Here is a 23,445-nt window from a genome sequence, read left to right on the forward strand (position 1 = left end):
ACAAGTCTATATTTGTTTGTTGAATAATAATTAATAATCTCTATTAATTAAAAATTTTTTCCATCTCAACTTAGGTTAATAAGCCAAATTAATAATTTTGATAAAACAATAAGATAATAATTTTTTTTAAAAAAACTTTACATAACACTTTGATACCATTCATATCATAAATTAATAATTCACTAAAATTAAATATCGTGTTTTCCTAAAATATGAGTCTATTGTTATTTTTTTTTTCAAAATCATTACTAGAATTGTTTTTAAGTACATGTGGGTGTTCTCTACTATACTCACATAATGCTTTATGCATTTGATCAATTATTTGTTTATTATAATAACACTTCCGTATCATTTGTATATATAATATTGTTAATTTGACCCATGGTATGCATTTAATAATGTGAGGGTAGACATCTATCCTTTAATATGCTTAAGTCTATCAACTACATACATTAATAGAATTAAATTATACTTGCAAATCAAGTAGATATAGATTGGTTTATATTTAATATTCTTGAGTCTATCAGCTACCTGCATTAATAGAATTACATTATACTTGCAAATCAAGTAGATATGAATTGGTTTATATTCTATAGACTTTTAGCTTCCTTTTATTAATAGAATATATATTTTTATAAACCAAAATAAAAGTTTAATCAGCTACATACATTAATAGAATTGAATTATATTTGCAAATCAAGTAGATATGGATTAGTTTATATTCTATAGACTTTTAGCCTCCTTTTATTAATAGAATAATTTATATTTTTATAAAATAAAATAAAACTTTAATTGATTAAATGGGTTTTTTTTTTCAATTTTAAGTACCCTTGATAAATTAATAAATTATTAATTTGTCAATTAATTAATACCTCTGTAATTTGTATGGTTTCAAGATTATTAATTTATAGAGATTTTATTGTCAACACAAAATTTGACCATTAAACTATGTTCTTACCTTGCTTACTTTGTGGTAATTTTTTTTCTCGATGTCTTTGTAATTCTAAATTGCAATTGCAAAAATAAAGAAACTATGAGTTGGAACCAAAAAAAAAAAAAACCTAGTATGTTTTCATCTAATTGCATTCAAGAAAACTACTAAGTTTTACACCCATTTTATATTTTTAAACTGTCTCTTTGTTGCTTTTCTTTTCCTTTGTAAATTTATAAGTAGAATTTATCACTAAGCATAATATAAAAGGATAAACGTACAAGCTAAGAAGCCAACTTGAGCAACAGTGAAAACTAGTAATTCTTTTCTTTTCTTCTCTCCAACTAAACTCTTAAAACAATTGAAAACCATTTATCTTAGGCAATATTTATTTTACATACCACTAAATTACTAATCAAAGTAAATTCATAAGTAGAATTTATTTATTTTCTTTCAATAAAAAACAAATTGTAAAAAAAAAAAAGTACTTAAGTTGCAAAATCACTCTTCTAAGGTGCCACTCCTTAATGCAACGCCTCCAGCGGAGGCCGTTCAAACACTGCTAAACCCTGTCTTCTCTCTTGTTTTCTCCTTTTTCCTCTGAAGACCAAAAATGGCTTCCGGGCCTTCCAGCGGCAGAAATAACCAGACCAAGAAGAAGCTAAAGAAAGAAAAGAAACGAGCCGGAGTTAAATCGGAGGAGCAACTCGAACTGTTTGATTCACTTCCCTGGAACCCATCTCTCCCCGATAAAGACGATGCTTATTCTTTCCTTATTGGCTCCAATGAGCTCGAAGGAGGTTCCCTCCCCCTACCTTTTCTTATCAAATTTAAATTTGGTGATAAATTTCAATTCTTTTTCTGACTTGTATGGTTAGATTTTTATTGGGAGAAGAAGATTTAGATCAAACTTGCGTGAAAAATAAGGCCATTTTGTTTTTATGCTTACTCTTGATTAAAGTTCGTGTTAGTTAACTTAATTGCATCAAGTCCTTGGATTTTCACGGTTTTCTTGTGGAAATTGTGATAACTATTAAGCTTTGAAAACTTCCAGTTTCTAAAGATTGTATTTTTTTTTTTTGCTTAAATTATTATACCAGAAAAGCGAAGTAAAAGTTAAGCTATTTTAGGGAGTTGAATGGAGCTTGTTACTATAATTTAGATACTTGGTGAAAGTTTAGTTTTTTGTTGCTGAGTTTTAAGGTTGTCTTGTTATTAATTTGAATTTTATGATTGTTGGACTGAGATGGAGCTTTTTGTTTGATTTTTCTAATGTTGGTTTCGATTTTTAATGAATGTAGGATTTCTGTCGCTCGAAGAAATTGATGAGACAGAGTATGCATTGGACATTCCAAAGCCCCATAATGAAAGCGCAGAGAAAATATTGAAAAGGAAGTCAAAATCGAAGAAAAGGAAGGTAAGTGAACATGATGACAGTTCTGTGGCTGAGGATGAGGGTGGAAATGAAGAGAGACCTGAAGAGGAGGAGGTGGTGGAGGGGGAACTGAAAGAATTGAAACAAAATAAGAAGAGAAAGAAGAAAAAAAAGAATAAAACTCAAAAGAAGGGTAAGTTGGAAAATGCAGCTGAGGAAAATGCAGAACTAGCAGTCGGTGAGTGTTGCATTAGTCTTCTTGCCTGTTTAGGTGATACCGCTCTTTCTGTTGTTCCTTATATGTGATATTACTGCTATCAAGTTCTAGGTCCTCTTTTAACTGTATGTTACTAATACTTGCTTATCTTATGTATATACTGAATGTGGTCATTTGTTAATATTCCAAGGTGGTGCTTTTCTTAGTTGCAATATAATTCATATAATGTGCTTCACAATGTTGTGCTACTGATTTGGGATTCAATTTCTGACTTTTTACATTCGTCAAGTTTCAGTGGTCAGCATCATGTGGACTTCATTTCTTCTAATTTAATATCATACATAGAGTATTAGTGTGTTGGTGATGGATTTGTTTTACAATGGTTTTATTTCTTGGAAACACGAATATTCTCATAATCAAAGTACATGCATTTTTGCACATATGTGAAACACTTGGACTCTTCAAAAACTTTTGATGCACGTCTGACGGTGTTGTGACTTTTATTTTTTTTCCATTTTGGATAATAACAGTAAAAAACCTCATAAACTCAACATTGAAATGCAACTACCGTGAGTTATACTTTGAGATGCATAGTATGTGTTTAAGAAGAAAAATTAGCTGATATGTTGGTATTCTACTGATATTATCTTGTCTATCATGTCTGCGAATCATTTCCTCGGGTCTGACAATATATTTGTTGTTGTTGAGTTTATTTAATAGGAACTTATTTTTTGGTAGACAGTTCCTAGTGGATTTGATTTATTATTTTTTCGGCTTTAGTGAATGTTTGGCTGTGATTGGGTAATTCCATTGGACTGTTGCCATTAAATACTTTGTAGTTCTAAAGAAACGTGACCTAAAAAATGTTGCTCTTTAGTTGCCGATGGCAAGGAGGATGTTGATGAGGAATCGGTTGATGAAAGTGAATACTTGGCATGGAATGAGCTTAGACTTCATCCTCTGCTAATGAAATCAATACACAGGCTGAAATTTAAAGAACCAACACCGATACAGAAAGCATGTATTCCTGCTGCAGCTCATCAAGGAAAGGTTGAGTTTTAATTGACCCGTTGTAACTTTTGCTTAAAGCAAAGATAATATGATATTCATGTTGTTGAGTTTGGTTGACAGGATGTTGTTGGTGCTGCAGAGACTGGGTCTGGTAAAACACTTGCATTTGGTTTGCCCATTCTACAACGACTTCTAGAAGAACGAGACAAAGTTGAGAAGCTGATTTCAGAATATGAAGAGGCAGATGAAAGAATTGCTTCAAGAGGCTTTTTACGGGCTCTCATAATTACTCCTACTAGAGAACTTGCACTTCAGGTACTCCTATAGACTTCTCTCATGCTTCTGATCATTTGGTTTGTCAATCCTATGGAATAAAGAATTAGCTGATTTACCATTCTATGCTCTCTTGAGGTTGTAAGACTTATTTGATTTGGGGTAAACTGCACTACAACTCCTCTAGTATCTTGTTTACTTCTATTCCTACTTTTAATGTTTGGTTATTATCACGTTGAAGTTGAATTTGAATTTATCATATAGATTATAAGAAATCTCACATTTTTCTGGATGTGGTTAGAGGTCCTGATCATCATCTGCAAGGAAGGCTTGATTAACAAATGCTTGTTTCTTATACATGACTGTATGAAGTTAAGAATTGGAAATTTGTGGGGGCAGTAATGATATTTAGTCCTAGTCAGAAAATCGGCCTGCTGGTTATGTCATTATTAGTCTGTTCTTTAATAGTTAATGTAGCATGGATTGCTATTGTTGGATCTTGCTTGGGTGGCTCAGAATCAACCACATGATCCAAGAGTGCTAAAGTTTCCTGCCTTGTAGTTACTGTAGTCTTCATTTAGAATCAAAGGTAAGGTAGGCTATACTTACTTTATGAAAGTTTCCCATCCTGCCTTGTAGTTACTATATTCTGCAGGAGAATGAGTATTAACCTGGCTAGTTTTGGAGTGTTGGCTGGATTAGTTAGCTATGCATTTGTTTGAATTGTTTAACATCTCAGACTTTGCCTAAACAGGATAACTGCAAGTGGTACTACGACTGATCATCAAGCTATACATATCCTGTGATATTGAAAAAGAAAATTGAAATCCTAAGTCGGAAGATAAATAAAAAGAAAAAGTTGAGCTTTAGACGTTTTTGTTGTCTGTAATGCTAATTGTCATTGTTGTCTTTCTTGGCTCTTTCCTATAGGTCACAGATCATCTCAAGGAAGTTGCAAAGCCTACCAATGTTAGGGTGGTGCCCATTGTTGGTGGGATGTCAACAGAGAAACAGGAAAGACTACTTAAATCAAGGCCTGAGATTGTTGTTGGAACTCCAGGGAGATTATGGGAGCTCATGTCAGGTGGAGCGGTTCATCTTACAGAGGTTTGTGCTCATTTACTTGGTATGCAACTGATAAAAGATTTTTATGCTAGTTTTACAGTTTGCTAAGTGGGGAAGAGGTGTTCAAAGCATTTGCTTTCATTGCTAATTGTGTTTTTAGTTATTTGAATGAATTGCAGAATCATGGGCTACAGTTGTCAAGTTTCCCTCGTGGGTTGTGCTTTCATATCTCATCATCCTGATAAATGCTTTGAATTCTGATTCCAGTACTTATTTAAGGTTCTGACAATATCACATTATGGAACTAAATAATTAATAACTTTTTATTGTCATTTAAGAGTGTTCATTGACACAAAGGCTACGGTGATCATGCCTCATGGTAGTTTAGAAGTAAGCTAATCAGACATGATAATATCCGTGAGAAGCTGATTTTATATTCACGTGTGGATATAAAAAGCTGATGGGTTAAAATGGTGTCCCAAAAATGATATTATATTCACGTGTGAAGAGTTTTATCTCATCCTTTTTTTCTTTTTGGTTGTTTTTTTGGGGGATGGGAAGAAGATGGTACACTGCATTGTTAAAGAGTGGTCAGAGAGGATGCAAAAGTGCCATTGGAAAATGAAAAATTTTCTTTGCAGTTGCTGATCCTATTGTCAATATCACTAAACTTGGGACCACCTTTGTCTGTTGAAGCACTGTTTCCTGATGTGTAGTATCTTGAATTCTGTGGTCAGCATCAAGTCCCAAAGTCACTTCCACCAGGGCTTTTGTTGCCTTTTTTTTTTGCAGCATCATGAGTCTAGCATTTAATTTTCTTTTTGAAAATTTTCTTCAAACTATTTCTTCACCCACCCAATCGCTTCTGCAGCTTCATTCGCTGTCTTTTTTTGTGCTGGATGAGGCTGATCGCATGATTGAAAATGGCCATTTTCGTGAGTTGCAGTCCATAATTGATATGCTTCCGGTGACTAGTGGATCAGATGATGCTCAATCTCATAATACAGAAAACTGTGTTACAGTTTCAAGCTTGCAAAGAAAGAAAAGGCAAACTTTTGTTTTCTCTGCTACTATTGCGCTTTCTGCTGATTTTCGTAAGAAGCTAAAGCATGGATCCCTCAAGTCTAAGCCAAATGACGGGTTAAATTCCATAGAAACTCTCTCTGAGCGAGCTGGAATGAGAGCAAGTGCTGCTATTATTGATCTAACCAACGCCTCAATTCTGGCACATAATTTGGAGGAATCATTTATTGAGTATGTTTTGTTCTCTTTAACTTCTTTGTTTGGCATTCCAATTTTTGCTCTTATAGAAGGCTTGGGTATCTGACTTAATTAGCATTGGAAATTTCCTTGAACTTTATTGCTGGGTTCCATATTTCTCATCCTTCTGTTGGTTGTCCTAATCTCTCCAGTTAGATTTAACTGTTGCAGTAAGTTTGCAGGTGCAAGGAAGAAGATAAAGATGCTTATTTATTCTATCTATTAAGCCTCCATGGACAAGGCCGAACCATTATTTTCTGCACATCAATTGCGGCTTTACGCCACATTTCTTCCATTCTGCGCATTCTTGACATAAATGTTTGGACCCTGCATGCCCAAATGCAGCAGCGAGCACGCCTTAAGGTTTGTCCTTCAGTTACTCTTGGATTTTTGGTTTTATGCGCTCCCTTGCATGTACTTGTTTTCTTTCTGAGATATGTTCCAGGATTCGGTTTACAGGATTTTAAGACATTACCACGCCCACAAATGTTTTCTATTAAAAACAAACATCCAGTTGACCTAAGTGCTCTTTGCTGATTTCCCTATGCCCTTCAAAATTTGATGAAGACTCTTTTAACAATGTTGATACCAGTGTAATATGAGATAACTTTATTTGTGGATTCCATGGTATCTTGTATAATTTGTGGATTCGTCTGGTAGTAACATGCAAAATTTGGAGAAAACAATTCGGATTAACTAATTGTGATATGTTTGAAAACATAAACTATATTTTGTGGGGATAATCTTGGGATGGATATGGTAGGAGGTGGAAGAATTTGGAACAATCTGATGAAATATTGGTTATATAAGGTGTGATTAGAGAGAACTTACGAATCTCTCTAGGAAATCAGATAAGTTTTTCATTATTATTTATGGCACCTACAAACCATTTAAGAAGAGTGGGTTTGATAATTATTGACACTTAAAGCTAGGAGAAGAGTAGAATTGAAAGTACAATAGAAGATAATGGGTAACTGTAGGTGGTATGGAATGAGGCTTTCATATAGTTGGGTTGAACTAATACCAAGAGACTTAGGTGGTTCATTCAAACCATTTTCCTTGTTTTGGACTTTTAGCAAGAGAACCTCATTCCACCTAAAAAGTACAAATGTAACAGCTAAGACATGTAATACATTTCATTCACTTTGGATAATTTTAATGAGAAAGTCAATTCACCAGGACTAGGACATAAGATTTCGAGCACTTGCTCAACAACAGAATGGAGAGGTTGATGTAAAGGGATTTTCCTTTTGTATAAAAAACTAATAGCTAAGGTTGACCTTTTCTTATTAGTTAATTTGATAATTTAATAAAGTACCTAGCCTTCTAAAGCTGAAGTTAAAGGGGATCTGCTATTGGTTCCTTGGATCATACTACTGCTTGCTTGTGCTCTATATTTCAGACAAACAATGTCATCAAAGACCTTATTCTTTTCAGTTATTAGCAATTGAATAATTGCTGGTGTTTCTTGTCCTTGATTCTGCAGTATAATGGTTAACATGTAACTGATTGTCTCTTTGAGGTTGTTAAGTCTAAACTTGAGGGAAGGATAATGCTCCCTGTAATTTTCTGCAGGAGAGAACTCAAAATTTCTTGCTCAATTTATAACTATTAGAAGACAGCGAAACAAGGAAGATCATATTCTCTTTTTTCCTGTTGTGAAGTCTCTTCTGTGTTAGAATTTTTCATCCAAATCTAGCTTCCCTTCTACTTTTGTACCATCTGTTCTTAATCCTACTCGTCATTGCAGGCAGTTGATCGTTTTCGTGCTACTGAGCATGGTATACTTATTGCCACTGATGTTGCAGCAAGAGGACTTGATATTCCTGGTGTACGAACCGTCATTCACTACCAGCTTCCGCATTCAGCTGAAGTTAGTAAACTCTAACAATAAATATGAGTAAATTTGTGGGATGTTACTATGTTGACTGAATGAACATCATTTTCATAGGTTTATGTTCATAGAAGTGGAAGAACAGCCAGGGCTCTTTCTGATGGATGCAGTATCGCTCTAATCTCCCCAAATGAAACATCAAAATTTGCTGGTTTGTGCAAATCATTTGCAAAGGTAAGTGTTAATTTTTGTTTGACTTCACTCATGGTTGGTAGATGCATTGACTATCTGACGGAAGAGATTATTAGTATATAAATGGAATGGAATTAGTGTATCTTTATAGACTGGGATGTTATGAAAGAGTGCAGTTGAAGTTGTTACATGTCTGACATACTGCATGGTTTATGGTACAAGATGAGTTTTAACTGTCTTATAGAGGGCAGCTAGATAAAACTGTCTGGCCAGTAACATGTATATGTACTCAAGTGTTGTCTGGAATTTGTTTTTTCTGATTCATTGGAGTACTTCATGCTCAAGTTTGTGACTAAAAGATAATTATGAACCAATTTGTCCGCATACCCTGTAATCTTATATTGACAGACTGGTCCTCTCCCTCATTTTACACATGTTATCACGGTGGTGGTTGCTTGCCTTATCCTCTACATGATTTAATATAACCATGGAACAGGCTATGAAGTTTGCAAAAAGTTTTTGCTTAGCTTTGCTGGTTCTCCTTCTTATAGTCCTCTCTGTGGATGCCTTTGTTTTCAATGTTTCAATGGGTGTATTAGGAGAGGAAGGAGGGAGCTGTTTGACGTGTAGGGTTAGATTAAATTGCCCTGACATGCTTGCTTCAGAAAAAAAAAATTTTGAGTGATATTTAAATTTTCATTAAGATGCCATTACTTTTTTTTTTTACAGGAAAATTTTCGGAGATTTCCTATAGACATTTCATACATGCCGGAAGTTATGAAACGATTATCTCTTGCTCGTCAAATAGATAAAATCTTGCGGAAAGACTCCCAGGTATTAAAACTATTTGTGTTTTTCATTTTCGGTCGACCTATGGGATTTATATTTCATGTTTTTATTATCAGAATTTCTTTTTGTGAAAAAATAACAATTAGCACTTGGAGGCAGTGATCTAAAATTAAAATGAGTAGTAGGATATCCACATCATCCTGTTACGATAGGATTGGAATTGTTCAGATGTGTTATTGTCTTTATCAAGTTTTAATATTTCAGGGATAACTGATTACCGGAGATTTGAAGTGAATGGTTGTCTTTAGCTGTGATTTTCTGCACGAATTTTCTTCATTTCTCCTTTTCTTGTGCATTTACTACATTTCTAAATTTTATGTTCCAGGAAAAAGCCAAGAAGAGCTGGCTTGAGAGGAATGCAGAGTCAATTGAATTAGTTCTAGATGATAATGATAGTGAGGATGAAAGAGTGAACAAACACAAACAGAAGAAAGCCTCTTCTGCTCACCTAAAAAAGATGCAACAGGTATCCTCTTCTCATAGCTATCCTTTGCCATTGCACACTGCAGACACTTCTTTGTCATTTTTTATTTGTCACTGCACCATAATTGAATCTTCATATGTACCATTTGTTGTTATCAGCTGATACTTTATATTGGATTTAATCGTAGCGAAGTAAGTTTATGAAGTCAAATTCACTTAATGAGTGCATCATTTTAAAGGTGGTTTTTTTTTTTTTTTTGCTTTTCTAAATTTGCAGGAGTTGAATACTCTTCTCTCTCGGCCATTGCAACCCAAAACATTTTCGAATCGCTTCTTGGCAGGGGTAAGTGAATAGGGTTTAGACTTGTATAGATATCTTTATACACATATGCCTACATACAGTAATCTGTGTACAATACAGATTTATGTTTTTTGGGTTTTTACTCGGTAATAGTATGTATATTTGCTTGTACATGTCTGTATGGTTCAATTAAGCTAGGACTTAGTTTACTTCAGTTAGTTTCAACTGGTGGGTGCAATTTACGAATCAGAGAGATCAGAGTAAAATAATTTGAAAAGTAAGAGCATTAATTTAGATCATATTTTGAGGTGCTCAATAACATGAAATTACAAATTTTATTTCTACTTTGGTGACACAACATAAGTTTATCCTCTTGAATAGCAAAATTGAAGAAATCTATTTGTAAAATGATCAATGGTACGGAAGTTGTAAGTACCATGGGCTGAGTTTGAGAGTTCCTATTCAGTTTATTTGGATTGCTCTTGTTCAAAAAAGAGTTGGTGATTGAGGTGAAGAAAGCTTTGGCTTAAGAAGTTATAGCTCTATTGAAGACAAACTGGATGCATATGTAAATTGAAGTGAATATTTTGAGTATATTGAGCCTATTGTACAATTTGAATTTTCTCATTCATTAGCTCTCTGTGTTTTAAGCGTGTTTCTTGAAACAATATCTAGCTGTTACATTCAGGAATTCATGTCAGATTTACATAGTGGAGAATCAAGCTTCATGTTTTATCTTGAAGAATTTGAATTTCTGACTTCAATGTGAAGCATTGAAATTTCAATAACAGGGTGAAAATAAGATGTCATTCACAGATGCAGTTTGAAGTTTCTGAAAGTGAAAATTTGAGGCTTATAATATACATTTGGTACTTGTTTATTGCAATGTGCTGTTGTTTTCTTTTTAATGGCTGTAGAGACTTGTGATGGACTGTCGGGAAAACTTGATTATACAGCTATACAGTGAAACTTAAGATCCTCATCATGATTTTGTCACAGAGGGTGTGTAACATGGTTCAGTGGAAACATACTTCTAATTACCTTGATGATTTTCTGAATAAAAACTAGCTTAGCTTTTGTTAGTTCTAAAACAGAAAGCAGATGACTGATTTTTTCTCAGGCTGGTGTTTCACCTGTCCTTCAAAACCAATTTGAGGAATTAGCTAGGCAGAAACTTGCAGATTCAAATACTTCAGCACAAAACAAAAGGAGAAAATTGGTGATTATTGGCCAGGATTGCGTGGAACCTCTTCAGGCACTTAGAAGTACTGGAGAAGAGGTAATGCTGCAGTTTTCTGAACTGTTTTGTCCTTTTCACTGTTTTAGTATGTATAATCGAACCCATCTGTGTTGTTGAGTGTTATGTGCTCTATTTCGATAGATGATAACTCTTACTTTTTCTGTTGATGTACCAATATCCACAATCATGGAGTTTCCAAAAATTTTACCCAGAGCGTACTGCGGTGTGGTCTTGAATTTTGGTTTTTTCAGTGTTAATTTACCCAAATCATATTTTAATGAAGGTTGGGACCAATAACCAGGCTACTCTCTCTCCATTCAGGTCAATGTGTGTTCTGCTGATTTGGAGCAATTTGCATCCATAGCATTGCCACAGCAAGTCATTTATACATGCTGATTAATTTTGCTAATACATATTACATAGTTCTTCATTATGCCGGTTATGAACTTATAATAGGTAAATGGTTTTCTCCAGTGCATGATATGTTACTTTTGAAGTTCAAGTTTGGTTTGGTTTCTCCACTTTTAAGTACAGGAAACCCAATCTAAACCAATTTTTTGGTCTTCTGAACTAAAAATTGGTTACCTTTCTGTCTAGGTTTGGTCAGACAGGGAAGATTTTTTTCGGGTTTCTACTCTGTTAATGGAGATTAACTTTAGTTCTGCATGCTAAAATCTTCACCATATGCCAACTTGTGCACAGCTTACTACTCGGTGTCCTATTCAACCTTCCAAATGATTTTACGCTTTTAACTTTCTTTAAAGCTGGTGATTATGCATCTTTGCATTCACTAAAATCACTGCATTCTTTCTCATATTCAGGCCTGCCAAGATCTGAAAGAGATTGCAGAGAAAAGAAAGAATATGGAAAACTTGAGAAGGAAGAGGAAAGAAGAGAAAAAACGTAGTGTTTATCTTATCATGACAGTTCTCATCTTCATCCCATTTCTTTTTCTAGAGCATAATACTCATTGATATTTCTTTTCACCCATCCAGGTTTGCATGATCAAAGGCGAAAGCAGAGGAAGAAGCTAAAAGGGGGAAGTTAGTGAAGCCGTTGGAGTACTACTAAAGATTCTAAAAGAAAACGATTCAGCACGTAATTCTTCTGATAGGTCAGTTTAACAGTGGCACGGCCTGGTCCTGGGGGAATGATGGGAAAGGAATCTAGTCGACACCATGCATTGTTGGTTGATTCTTTTTGCAATGGCAGCAACTTTACGAAAAACATCTCATGGATAGCTCCACAACTATTCTACAGCTTCAACTAGTAGGGACGAAGCAGTGGTATTCCCCCATCTAATTTCATTTTCATTCTTGACACAAAGATTTACTTAGGCGTTTAGGGATATTTTGATGGCAATACTTGATTGTATGTTTCCTTTCTGAAAGTGCCAAGGCATTGTCAAAGAAATTTACACTAACATATACTAGTTGTTTTCTTTTAAATGCAATTCTTGTCATAGCATCCCAGTAGAATGCCTATAATTGTACTTGAAGTCCCACCTATTCCTGTGGGAACCTATTTTAGTTGTTTGATTTTATATGTTTTTTGCTCCATTCTATGGGTTTACCTGTGTTAGGAGAATATTAGTATTCTTGTAGATAATATATTAGTAAGGGTATTCTTGTAAATAGTCCGTTAGGTTTGTACTCCTATAAATATTAGTTGGTCACTCATAATACGGTGACTAGATGTTTTCCTCCCAAGATACCTGTTTACATGGTATCAGAGCAAGAGTCCTAGGGTTTAGGTTAAACATCTAGCAAAAGTACTGTTCACGCCGCACTGTTCATCGCGGCACTGTTCACGGCGCACTGTTCACGCGGGGACTGTTCACGCGTATTGTTCACGCGTCTCGAGTTTTGACCCTTTCTTGGATTTGAAGTGCTATTCGCTATGGCTGAAAGTTTATCAAAAAGTATTGTGACGTCCACTAATATTATGCCAATGGTGATGCCTCAAATCACAAATTGGAAGTTGAATGATACCAATTATCAACAGTGGTCAAAAGCTGTTAAGATTTATCTGACAGGCTTAGGAAAGCAACGTTATCTCACAGATGACTCTCCTATGGAGGATAGCAAGAAACTAATGTGGATTCAAGAGGATGCCCAAATTCTTGGAGCAATATGGAATTCTATGGAGCCACGAATTGCTTACATGTGTTCTCATTGTGAGACAACAAAAGAAGTTTGGGATTATGTCCGGTTATTATATTGCAGTAATCTCTCACGGATGTTTGATATTTCTTTGGAGTATTTTCAGTTGCAACAAGATAACAAGACAGTAACTGAATACTTTGCTGATCTTAAGCGAGTCTCAGAGGAATTAAATGTTGTAATGCCTCTCTCAAGTGATATCAAGGTTATGCAGAGGCAAAGAGAACAAATGCTTGTGCTCAAATTCCTGGCTGGTCTCAAGCCAGAATTTGAACCAATCAAATCTCAAATTTTAGCAGGTGAACAATTACCATCCTTTGCAGAGGCGTATGCTCGGGTCTTACGTTCTGCATCTAAGGACAATGCACAGGGTGATGGTGCTTTAATTAATGACAAATCTGCTTTAATTGCTAACAATAATCGGACAGAGCAACTTAATTTTGGACGTGGCTCTCGTGGAGGAAGAAGTAGAGGAGGTCGTGGGGGTCGTGGAGGTCGAGGCACCCGTGAGTGCAATCATTGTGGTTTAAAGAATCACACTCGTGATACTTGTTGGGATTTAAATGGAAAACCACCTCGGTTTGTTAATACGGTTACCACTGACCAAACTGAATCAAGTTCTTTAGCACAAGGGTCTCAGAAGACTGTTACCATATCTGAGGAAGATTATATCAAATTTCTGCAGTACCAAACTGCAAATCACGCATCTCTTCCCTCTACTTCTGTAGCACAAAAAGGTAATGCTATGGCTTGTCTCTCCACATCATCTAATTTTGACTCATGGATCATTGATTCCGGAGCTACTGATCATATGTCAGGTACCTCTAGAAATTTTTCTAATTTTCAAGAGTCTACTTCCTTCCCTCATGTTACTTTAGCTGATGGATCTACAACTAAAGTTAAAGGACTAGGCACTGTAGAAATTAACTCATCTCTTCCGCTGCCTTCTGTTCTTTACGTTCCCAGTTTGCCTTTTAATCTAATGTCCGTTAGTAAGCTTACTAAATCTCTACAGTGTTCAGTTATTTTTTCTCCTGATTTTGTTGTCATTCAGGATTTGAAGACAAAGAGGACGATTGGTGGAGGACATGAGCATAATGGTCTTTACTTTCTCAACTCTAATGGTCCGATTGCATGCCCTGCTACTGTTTCTCCTCTTGAAATTCACTGTCGTTTGGGTCATCCGTCTCTACAAAATTTGAAGAAGTTGGTCCCTACCTTGAGTCAGTTGTCTTCATTAGAATGTGAGTCTTGTCAATTAGGAAAGCATCATCGTGTTTCTTTTGTCCCTAGGGTCAATAAACGGGTTTCGGAACCCTTCTTGTTAGTTCATTCTGATGTTTGGGGTCCTAGTCGAGTAACTTCAAAGTTAGGTTTTAAATATTTTGTAATCTTTGTTGATGATTTTTCCAGAGTTACATGGCTTTATTTAATGAAAGATCGTTCAGAACTATATTCCATTTTTTGTGCATTTGTTACAGAAATAAAGACTCAATTTGGTGTGCCTGTACGTATACTTCGCAGTGATAATGCGAAAGAATATTTTTCCACTCCTTTTGATACCTTTATGACTAAGTCCGGTATTCTTCATCAGTCCTCTTGTCCTCACACTCCACAACAGAATGGAGTTGCTGAAAGAAAAATTGGACATTTAATCGAAGTTGCTCGGACACTTTTGTTGCACATGAATGTACCCAAACAATTTTGGAGTGATGCAGTTTTAACTGCATGTTATTTAATTAATCGCATGCCATCCGATATTCTTGGAGGCCAACTACCTCACTCCATTCTTTTTCCTCAGGACCCTATATTTAAATTACCTCCTCGTATTTTTGGTTGTGTGTGTTTTGTTCATCAGCTTGCTCCCGGGGTGGATAAATTAGATTCTCGTGCCATTAAGTGTATTTTCTTAGGATACGCACGAGCGCAAAAGGGGTATAGATGTTACAGTCCAGTTTTAAATCGTTTTTTCACTTGTGCTGATGTTACTTTCTTTGAATCTACTCCTTATTTTATGAAGCAAGGTATGTCTTGTGAGTTAGACCAGTGTTCCTCTTTTTCTCCTCCTGTTTTACCAGTCCCTTCATCTTTATTACCTGAGTTATCGGGTTCACCAGATTCCACCACTCGATTATCTCGTCCTAATCTTCAAGTTTATTCTCGTCGTTCCATGGTTGAGAAAGCTCCTGATATGCTACGCACTTCACCAATTAACTCTCAATCTTCAGATCCAGGTATGACGCCCTCTTGTGAGTCAGATCTTCCTATTGCTTTACGTAAAGGTAAGAGACATTGTACTTCTCATCCTATTTCTAATTTTGTCTCTTATTCTCGTCTCTCTCTGTCATATTCTTCTTTTGTTGCATCTCTTGATTCGGTATCCATTCCTAAGTCTATTACCCATGCTCTCAATGATCCTGGTTGGAGGTTAGCTATGCAGGAAGAGATGCTTGCTTTGGAGAAAAATGGTACTTGGGATCTTGTCCCTCGTCCTTCAGGTAAGCCTGTTGTTGGTTGTAAATGGGTGTACACTATAAAGGTGCAGCCTAATGGTTCTATTGATAGATTGAAGGCTCGTCTGGTAGCTCGAGGATTTACTCAGGTGTATGGAGTAGACTACTTAGAAACATTTTCTCCTGTTGCAAAGATTACCTCGGTTCGCCTTCTTATCTCTTTGGCAGCAACTTACAATTGGCCATTGCATCAGTTGGATGTGAAAAATGCATTTCTGCATGGAGATTTGGAAGAAGAGGTATATATGGAACAACCTCCTGGATTTGTTGTTCAGGGGGAGAATTCGAAGTTGGTTTGTTGTTTGAAAAAATCCTTATATGGATTGAAACAGTCTCCAAGGGCTTGGTTTGGCCGGTTTAGTAGTGTGGTCATGGAGTTCGGTCTGACGAGATGTGGAGTAGACCACTCTGTATTTTATGGGCATTCTAATGCTGGTAAAATTTTATTAGTTGTTTATGTGGATGATATTGTGATTACAGGTGATGATGTTGTGGGGATCCAGAAACTTAAATCCAATCTGCAGGCAAACTTTCAGACAAAGGATTTAGGTCATTTACAGTATTTTCTGGGTATTGAGGTAGCTCGGTCTAAATATGGGATTTATTTATGTCAAAGGAAATATGTACTCGATATGTTGAGTGAAGTTGGAATGTTAGGTTGCCGACCTGTGGATACTCCTATGGATCCCAATGTGAAATTAGCAAGAGATCAAGGAGCATTACTTGATGATCTTAAGCAATATCGAAAACTTGTGGGTAAGTTAAATTATCTCACTGTAACGAGACCTGACATTTCGTTTGCAGTGAGTGTTGTGAGTCAATTTCTTGATACTCCTCGTACTAATCATTGGGATGCTGTTATACGGATTCTCAGGTATCTTAAGGGTGCTCCTGGAAAAGGGTTGCTGTATCAAAATCATGGACACACTGATATTGAAGGATATAGTGATGCAGATTGGGCCGGTTCTGCCTCAGATCGAAGATCGACCACAGGATATTGTGTGTTTGTTGGTGGTAATTTAGTGTCGTGGAAGAGTAAGAAGCAAACAGTTGTCTCCAGATCAAGTGCAGAATCTGAATACCGTGCTATGGCTCACACTGTGTGTGAGTTGGTTTGGTTGAAAAGCATGTTACTTGAAATTGGGTTTGAGTATAAACAGCCTATGAATTTAGTGTGTGATAATTAGGCGGCTGTCCATATTGCGTCTAATCCAGTGTTTCATGAAAGGACAAAACATATTGAAGTTGATTGTCATTTCATTCGAGAGAAATTACTTGATGGAGTCATCAAGACATCTCATGTACCGTCTGCAGATCAATTGGCTGATTTGTTTACCAAGAGTTTAGGGGGCTCTAGGGTGAAATACCTTTGTAACAAGTTGGGCGCTTATGATATATATGCTCCAACTTGAGGGGGAGTGTTAGGAGAATATTAGTATTCTTGTAGATAATATATTAGTAAGGGTATTCTTGTAAATAGTCCGTTAGGTTTGTACTCCTATAAATATTAGTTGGTCACTCATAATACGGTGACTAGATGTTTTCCTCCCAAGATACCTGTTTACAACCTGTAACTCTGGTAATTCTGATTAAAGGCTCTGCCATGCCCTTGTGTTTCTTCTAATCATTGGCAGAGTGCATTAGGCGCACACTGGAAATTTTCAATCCGTCAACTTCACTGAAAATATGGGAATCAATCAAACCTTTCTTTTTTCCGCTTTTGTTATATAGATGGTGGTACTAATTTTGGGCTCAAGCTTTGACATTCATTAGTCATTTTCCTATGAAAAGGAAACGATCTGGAAATGAGTTTGCATTTGACTTTGATTACGTGCATTTCTTAAATACAGGGCAGCAAACGGGCAAACAACTTGCATGAGTTTTTTGAATTTTAGCTGTAGACTTTTGCATCCATTTGTGTGGTTCGCGATTAATCATGTATTCATCTGCATAACAGACCTTGACATTGTTCACTTTTAGGGCGTACGGTACGACTAAGACAGCCTGAATATTATTGGAACCAACCGTGATTAAGCCTAAGGAGCTATTTGATCCAAGTTTCACAAAAACTATCACTGCATCGGGGTATGATAAACTGAGGAATGGTAATAAGTTTGATAAAAACCCATAAAGTGTCAGGTAAATCTACAGCAATGAGTTTTAGTAACACAAAAATAATGGATAAGTGAGTAATCATGAAACCTGTAGAAGGGGTCTGTGAAATCCATTAATTGACTCTGATTGACCTTACACAAATATTGTGTATGGTTATGATTGAAATTGAAATTCATTCCTTGTCTTGAAAACTCACCAACCAAACGGTTCCTAACTTTTCTATAATTAATCATTAGGGATGGTGAGGATTAAACTTGTATATATTTTTTTAAATTTTGAGAATAATTCCGTTAATGTAGTTTGATTTTGGTTTGTTATATAAAGATGAAACTTGTGGGGTCAATAAACTTTTGATTAATTGCTACATATGAAAATGAGAATGTTCTAAGTTCAGTCAACTAACCTAGAGGGTGATAGATACTTGTATGCGTTGTAAAATTCATGTTTGACTCTACATAATATAAAAAAAATTCTTGTACCAAGCTTTAATCATTAAAATTCAAAATCAATTTCTCGAACCAAACATATTTTACAAATTTAAACTTTCTACTTGAATAATTTCTGAGGGGGGGAAAAACCATCCATGTCATTTTTTTATTAAAAAAAAGAAGAAATTTTATTTACGAGACTTTCAAGAAATCGTCCAGCACTATTTGCTTGACAAAAGCAAGCGATAAGTTCCGAAGGGATTCAATCGAGTTGCTACCGTACAGAAAGGCGAGTTAAGATTTATCTTTTCCTAGTTATGCGATATGACTTGATCATACCCAGATCTACGCGCATGTGTTCCTTTCTTTTCCACTTTCCCGTGTGAACAGATTTCGCAATTAACAAATAATAGTGTCTAAAATTGAAAGTGAAATAAGTCAAAAACATGATCGAATGGAAAAGGTAACAGGAAATTAACTAAAACAAAAAAATTAACTACCAGTTACTATCTCGGAGTATAAGTCATCAACTAGCTCTGGAGATTCGTTTGTACTGATCCGTGAGTCTTCTGAATCAGTCGTCATCCTTCTTTGCCATCTACAGCAATTAAACACATTAAAACTTTCAGCACACAAAAAAAAGGCAAAATGATGGCACATATTTATATGTAGATTATTTTTGGGTATAAAACCTTATCCTGTTAATAAAATAATTAAACTCAATACCGCTAAAGTAAGTTTTTCTCTTTTTTCCCATTTTTGGAACAACACTAACTGTAAATTGGGTAAAGAGTTGATGTTTCAAGGATCAACATAGGGCCATTAGCTTGAGAAATTACGATATGAGAGGAGGACACAAATAATTAGCGATATCGTCTGGGTCCTCATGGAGAGTAAATTTACAGCAATAAGTTTTAGTAACACAAAAATAATGGATAAGTGAAACTCTACTCTTTAGTAGTTAATCATGAAACCTAAAGAAGGGATCTATGAAATCCATTAGTTATCTCTAATTGACCTTACACAAATATTATGTGTGGTTATGATTGAAATTGAAATTCATTCCTTGTCATGAAAACTCACTTACCAAACAGTCCCTAACTTTTCTATAATTAATTATTAGGGATGGTGAGGATTAAAATTGTATATATATTTTTTTAATTTTGAGTATAATTCTGTTAATGTAGTTTGATTTTGGTCTGTTATATAAAGGTGAAACTTGTGGGGTCAATAAACTTTTGATTAACTGCTACATATGATAGAGAGAATGTTCCAAGTTAAATCAACTAACCTAGAAGGTGATAGATGCTTGTATGCGTTGTAAAATTCATGTTTGACTCTACATAATACAAAAAAATTTCTTGTACCAAGCTTTCATCATTAAAATTCGAAACCGGTTTGTTGAACCAAACATAATTTACAATTTAAAACTTTCTACTTGAATAATTTCTGGTGGGGAGAAAACCATCCATGTCACTTTTTTATTAAAAAAAAGAAGAAATTTTATTTATGTGACTTCATAGAAATCGTCCAGCACTATTTGCTTGACAAAAGCAAGTGATAAGTTCCGAAGGGATTCAATCGAGTTGCCTCCGTACAGAAAGACAAGTTAAGATTTACCTTTTCCTGGTTATGTGACATGACTTGTTCATACCCAGATCTACGCGCAAGTGTTCCTTTCTTTAAGACTTTCCCGCGCGGTCAGATTTCGCAATTAACAAATATTAGAGTGTCTAAAATTGAAGGTGAAATAAGTCAAAAACATGATCGAATGGAAAAGGTAACAAGAAATTAACTAAAAAAAATTAACTACTAGCTACTAACTTAGAATATAAGTCATCAACTAGCTTTGGGAGCTCATTTGTACTGATCCGTGAGAGTCTCCTACAGCGGTCGTCATCCTTCTTTGCCATCTACAGCAATTAATCACATTAAAACTTTCAGCACACAAAAAAAAGGCAAAATGATGGCACATATTTTTATACAGATTATTTTTGCATATAAAACCTTATCCTATTAATAAAATAATTAAACTCAATACCGCTAAAGTAAGTTTTACTCATTTTTTTCCCATTTTTGGAACAACACTAACTGTCAAATGGGTAAAGCGTTGATGTTTCAAGGATCAACATAGAGCCATTCGCTTGAGAGATTAAGATATAAGAGGAAGTCACAAAAGATAAGCGATATCGTCTGGGTCCTCATGAAGGGTAAATTTACAACAATGAGCTTTGGTAACACAAAAATAATGGATAAGTGATACTTTACTCTTTAGTTGTTAATCATGAAACCTATAGAAGGGGTCTATGAAATCCATTAATTGATTTTAATTGACCTAACACAAATATTATGTATGGTTATGATTGAAATTGAAATTCATTCCTTGTCTTGAAAACTCACTTACCAAACAGTTCCTAATTTTTCTATAATTAATTATTAGGGATGGTGAGGATTAAACTTGTATATATTTTTTTAATTTTGAGAATAATTCTGTTACTGTAGTTTGATTTTGGTCTGCTATATATAGATGAAACTTGTGGGGTCAATTAACTTTTGATTAATTGCTATATTTGAAAATGAGGATGTTCCAAGTTAAATCAACTAACCTAGAGAGTGATAGATACTTGCATGCATTCTAAAATTCATGTTTGACTCTACATAATACAAAAGAAATTGTTGTACCAAGCTTTCATCGTTAAAATTCAAAACCAATTTCTCGAACCAAACATATTTTACAAGGTATAACTTTCTACTTGAATAATTTCTAGTGGGGGGAAAACTATCCATGTCACTTTTTCTATTAAAAAAAAAGAAGAAATTTTATTTATGAGACTTCCAAGAAATCGTCCAACATGATTTGCTTGACAAAAGCAAGCGATAAGTTCCGAAGGGATTCAATCGCGTTGCTACCGTACAGAAAGACGAGTTAAGATTTACCTTTTCCATATTATGCGACATGACTTGATCATACCCAGATCTACGTGCATGTGTTCCTCTCTTTTCCACTTTTCCGTGCGACCAGATTTCACAATTAACAAATATTAGAGTATCTAAAGTTAAAAGTGAAATAAGTAAAAAACATGATCGAATGGAAAAAGTAACAAGAAATTAACTAAAAAAAATTAACTACTAGTTACTATCTCAGAGTATAAGTCATCAACTAGCTCTGGGGACTCGTTTGTACTGATCCGCGAGAGTCTCCTGCATCAGTCGTCATCCTTCTTCGCCCTCTACAGCAATTAAACACATTAAAACTTTCAGCCCAAAAAAAAGGGCAAAATGATGGCACATATTTATATGCAGATTATTTTTGCGTACAAAACCACATCCTGTTAGTAAAATAATTAAACTCAATACCGCTAATGTAAGTTTTTCTCTTTTTTCCCCATTTTTGGAACAACACTAACTGTAAATTGGGTAAAGACTTGATGTTTTAAGGATTAACATAGGGCCATTAGCTTGAGAGATTCCGATATGAGAGGAAGTCACAAAGGATATGCGATATCGCCCGGGTCCTTATGAAGGGTAAATTTACAGCAATGAGCTTTGGTAACACAAAAATAATGGATAAGTGAAACTCTGCACTTTAGTAGTTAATCATGAAACCTATAGAAGGGGTCTATGAAATCCATTTATTGACTCTAATTGACCTTACACAAATATATATGTATGGTTATGATTGAAATTGAAATTCATTCCTTGTCTTGAAAACTCACTTACGAAACAGTTTCTAACTTTTCTATAATTAATTATTAGGGATGGTGAGGATTAAACTTGTATATATTTTTTTAATTTTGAGAATAATTCTGTTACTGTAGTTTGATTTTGGTCTGTTATATAAAGATGAAACTTGTGGGGTCAATAAACTTTTGATTAATTGCTACATTTGAAAACGAGAATGTTCCAAGTTAAATCAACTAACACAGAGAGTGATAGATACTTGTATGCATTGTAAAATTCATGTTTGACTCTACATGATACAAAAAAATTCTTGTACCAAGCTTTCATCATTAAAATTCAAAACCAATTTCTCGAACCAAACATATTTTACGAGTTAAAACTTTCTACTTGAATAATTTCTAGTAAGGGGAAAACCTTCCATGTCACTTTTTTTATTAAAAAAAGAAGAAATTTTATTTATGAGAATTCATAGAAATCGTCCAGCACTATTTGCTTGACAAAAGCATGCGATAAGTTCCGAAGGGATTCAATCGAGTTGCCTCCGTTAAGAAAGACGAGTTAAGATAGATCTACGTGCATGTGTTCTTTAACACTTTCCCGCATGGCTAGATTTCTCAATTAACAAATATTTGAGTGTCTAAAATTGAAGGTGAAATAAGTCAAAAACATGATTGAATGGAAAAGCTAACAAGAAATTAACTAAAAAAAAAATTAACTACCAGTTACTATCTCAGAGTATAAGTCATCAACTAGCTCTGGGAACTCGTTTGTATTGATCCGTGAGAGTCTCCTAAGTATCACGAAGGTCCACAATGAGTTCAATCCATTTTCTTTCTACTTGAATAATTTCTGGTGGGGGCCGGGAAAACCACCCATGTCACTTTTTTTATTAAAATAATGATGAAATTTTATTTATGAGACTCCATAGAAATCGTCCAACACTATTTGCTTGATAAAAGCAAGCGATAAATTCCGAAGGGATTCAATCGAGTTGTCACTGTACAGAAAGACGAGTTAAGATTTACCTTTTCTTGGTTATGTGACATGACTTGATCGTACCCAGATCTACGCGCACGTGTTCCTTTCTTTAACACTTTCCTGCGTGACTAAATTTCGCAATTAACATATATTAGAGTGTCTAAAATTGAAGGTGAAATAAATCAAAAGCATGATCGAATGGAAAAGGTAACAAGAAATTAACTAAAAAAAATCAACTAACACTTACTATCTCAGAGTATAAGTCATCAACTAGCTCTGGAGACTCGTTTGTACTGATCCGTGAGAGTTTCCCGTAGCAGTCGTCATCCTTCTTTGCCATCTACAGCAATTAAACACATTAAAACTTTCAACACACAAAAAAAAGGCAAAATGATGGCACATATTTATATGCAGAATATTTTTTGCGTATAAAACCTCATCCTGTTAATAAAATAATTAAACTCAATACCGCTGAAGTAAGTTTTACTCTTTTTTTTGTCCCATTTTTGGAACAACGCTAACTATAAATTGGGTAAGGAGTTGATGTTTCAAGGATCAACATAGGGCCATTAGCTTCAGAGATTACGATATGTGAGG

At 35.0% G+C, this 23,445-nt stretch overlaps 1 protein-coding gene across 1 annotated transcript; it reads left to right on the plus strand.

Annotated features, from left to right (window-relative positions):
- Positions 1 to 1,470: 1,470 nt before the first annotated feature.
- On the plus strand, positions 1,471 to 12,530 carry LOC113765637 (DEAD-box ATP-dependent RNA helicase 13). The gene is made up of 15 exons (XM_027309871.1): positions 1,471 to 1,731; positions 2,233 to 2,544; positions 3,401 to 3,573; positions 3,655 to 3,849; positions 4,738 to 4,914; positions 5,744 to 6,126; positions 6,315 to 6,495; positions 7,883 to 8,005; positions 8,084 to 8,200; positions 8,888 to 8,992; positions 9,333 to 9,473; positions 9,708 to 9,773; positions 10,852 to 11,010; positions 11,793 to 11,874; positions 11,967 to 12,530. Exons 1-15 carry the CDS (start codon positions 1,545 to 1,547, stop codon positions 12,017 to 12,019), a joined length of 2,454 nt encoding a protein of 817 aa, XP_027165672.1. The 5' UTR covers positions 1,471 to 1,544; the 3' UTR covers positions 12,020 to 12,530.
- The last annotated feature ends 10,915 nt before the right edge of the window (positions 12,531 to 23,445 follow it).

The sequence above is a fragment of the Coffea eugenioides genome, chromosome 3 (assembly GCF_003713205.1).
Source record: "Coffea eugenioides isolate CCC68of chromosome 3, Ceug_1.0, whole genome shotgun sequence".
Classification (NCBI taxonomy): domain Eukaryota; kingdom Viridiplantae; phylum Streptophyta; class Magnoliopsida; order Gentianales; family Rubiaceae; genus Coffea; species Coffea eugenioides.

What these genes read in the sequence shown, in the direction of transcription:
- LOC113765637 (XM_027309871.1), top strand. Translation starts at nt 1,545, where the DNA reads ATGGCTTCCGGGCCTTCCAGCGGCAGAAATAACCAGACCAAGAAGAAG. An exon ending in AAATGCAGAACTAGCAGTCG is followed by an intron (nt 2,545 to 3,400) that starts GTGAGTGTTGCA and finishes GTTGCTCTTTAG; the next exon opens with TTGCCGATGGCAAGGAGGAT. An exon ending in TTAGAAGTACTGGAGAAGAG is followed by an intron (nt 11,011 to 11,792) that starts GTAATGCTGCAG and finishes TCTCATATTCAG; the next exon opens with GCCTGCCAAGATCTGAAAGA.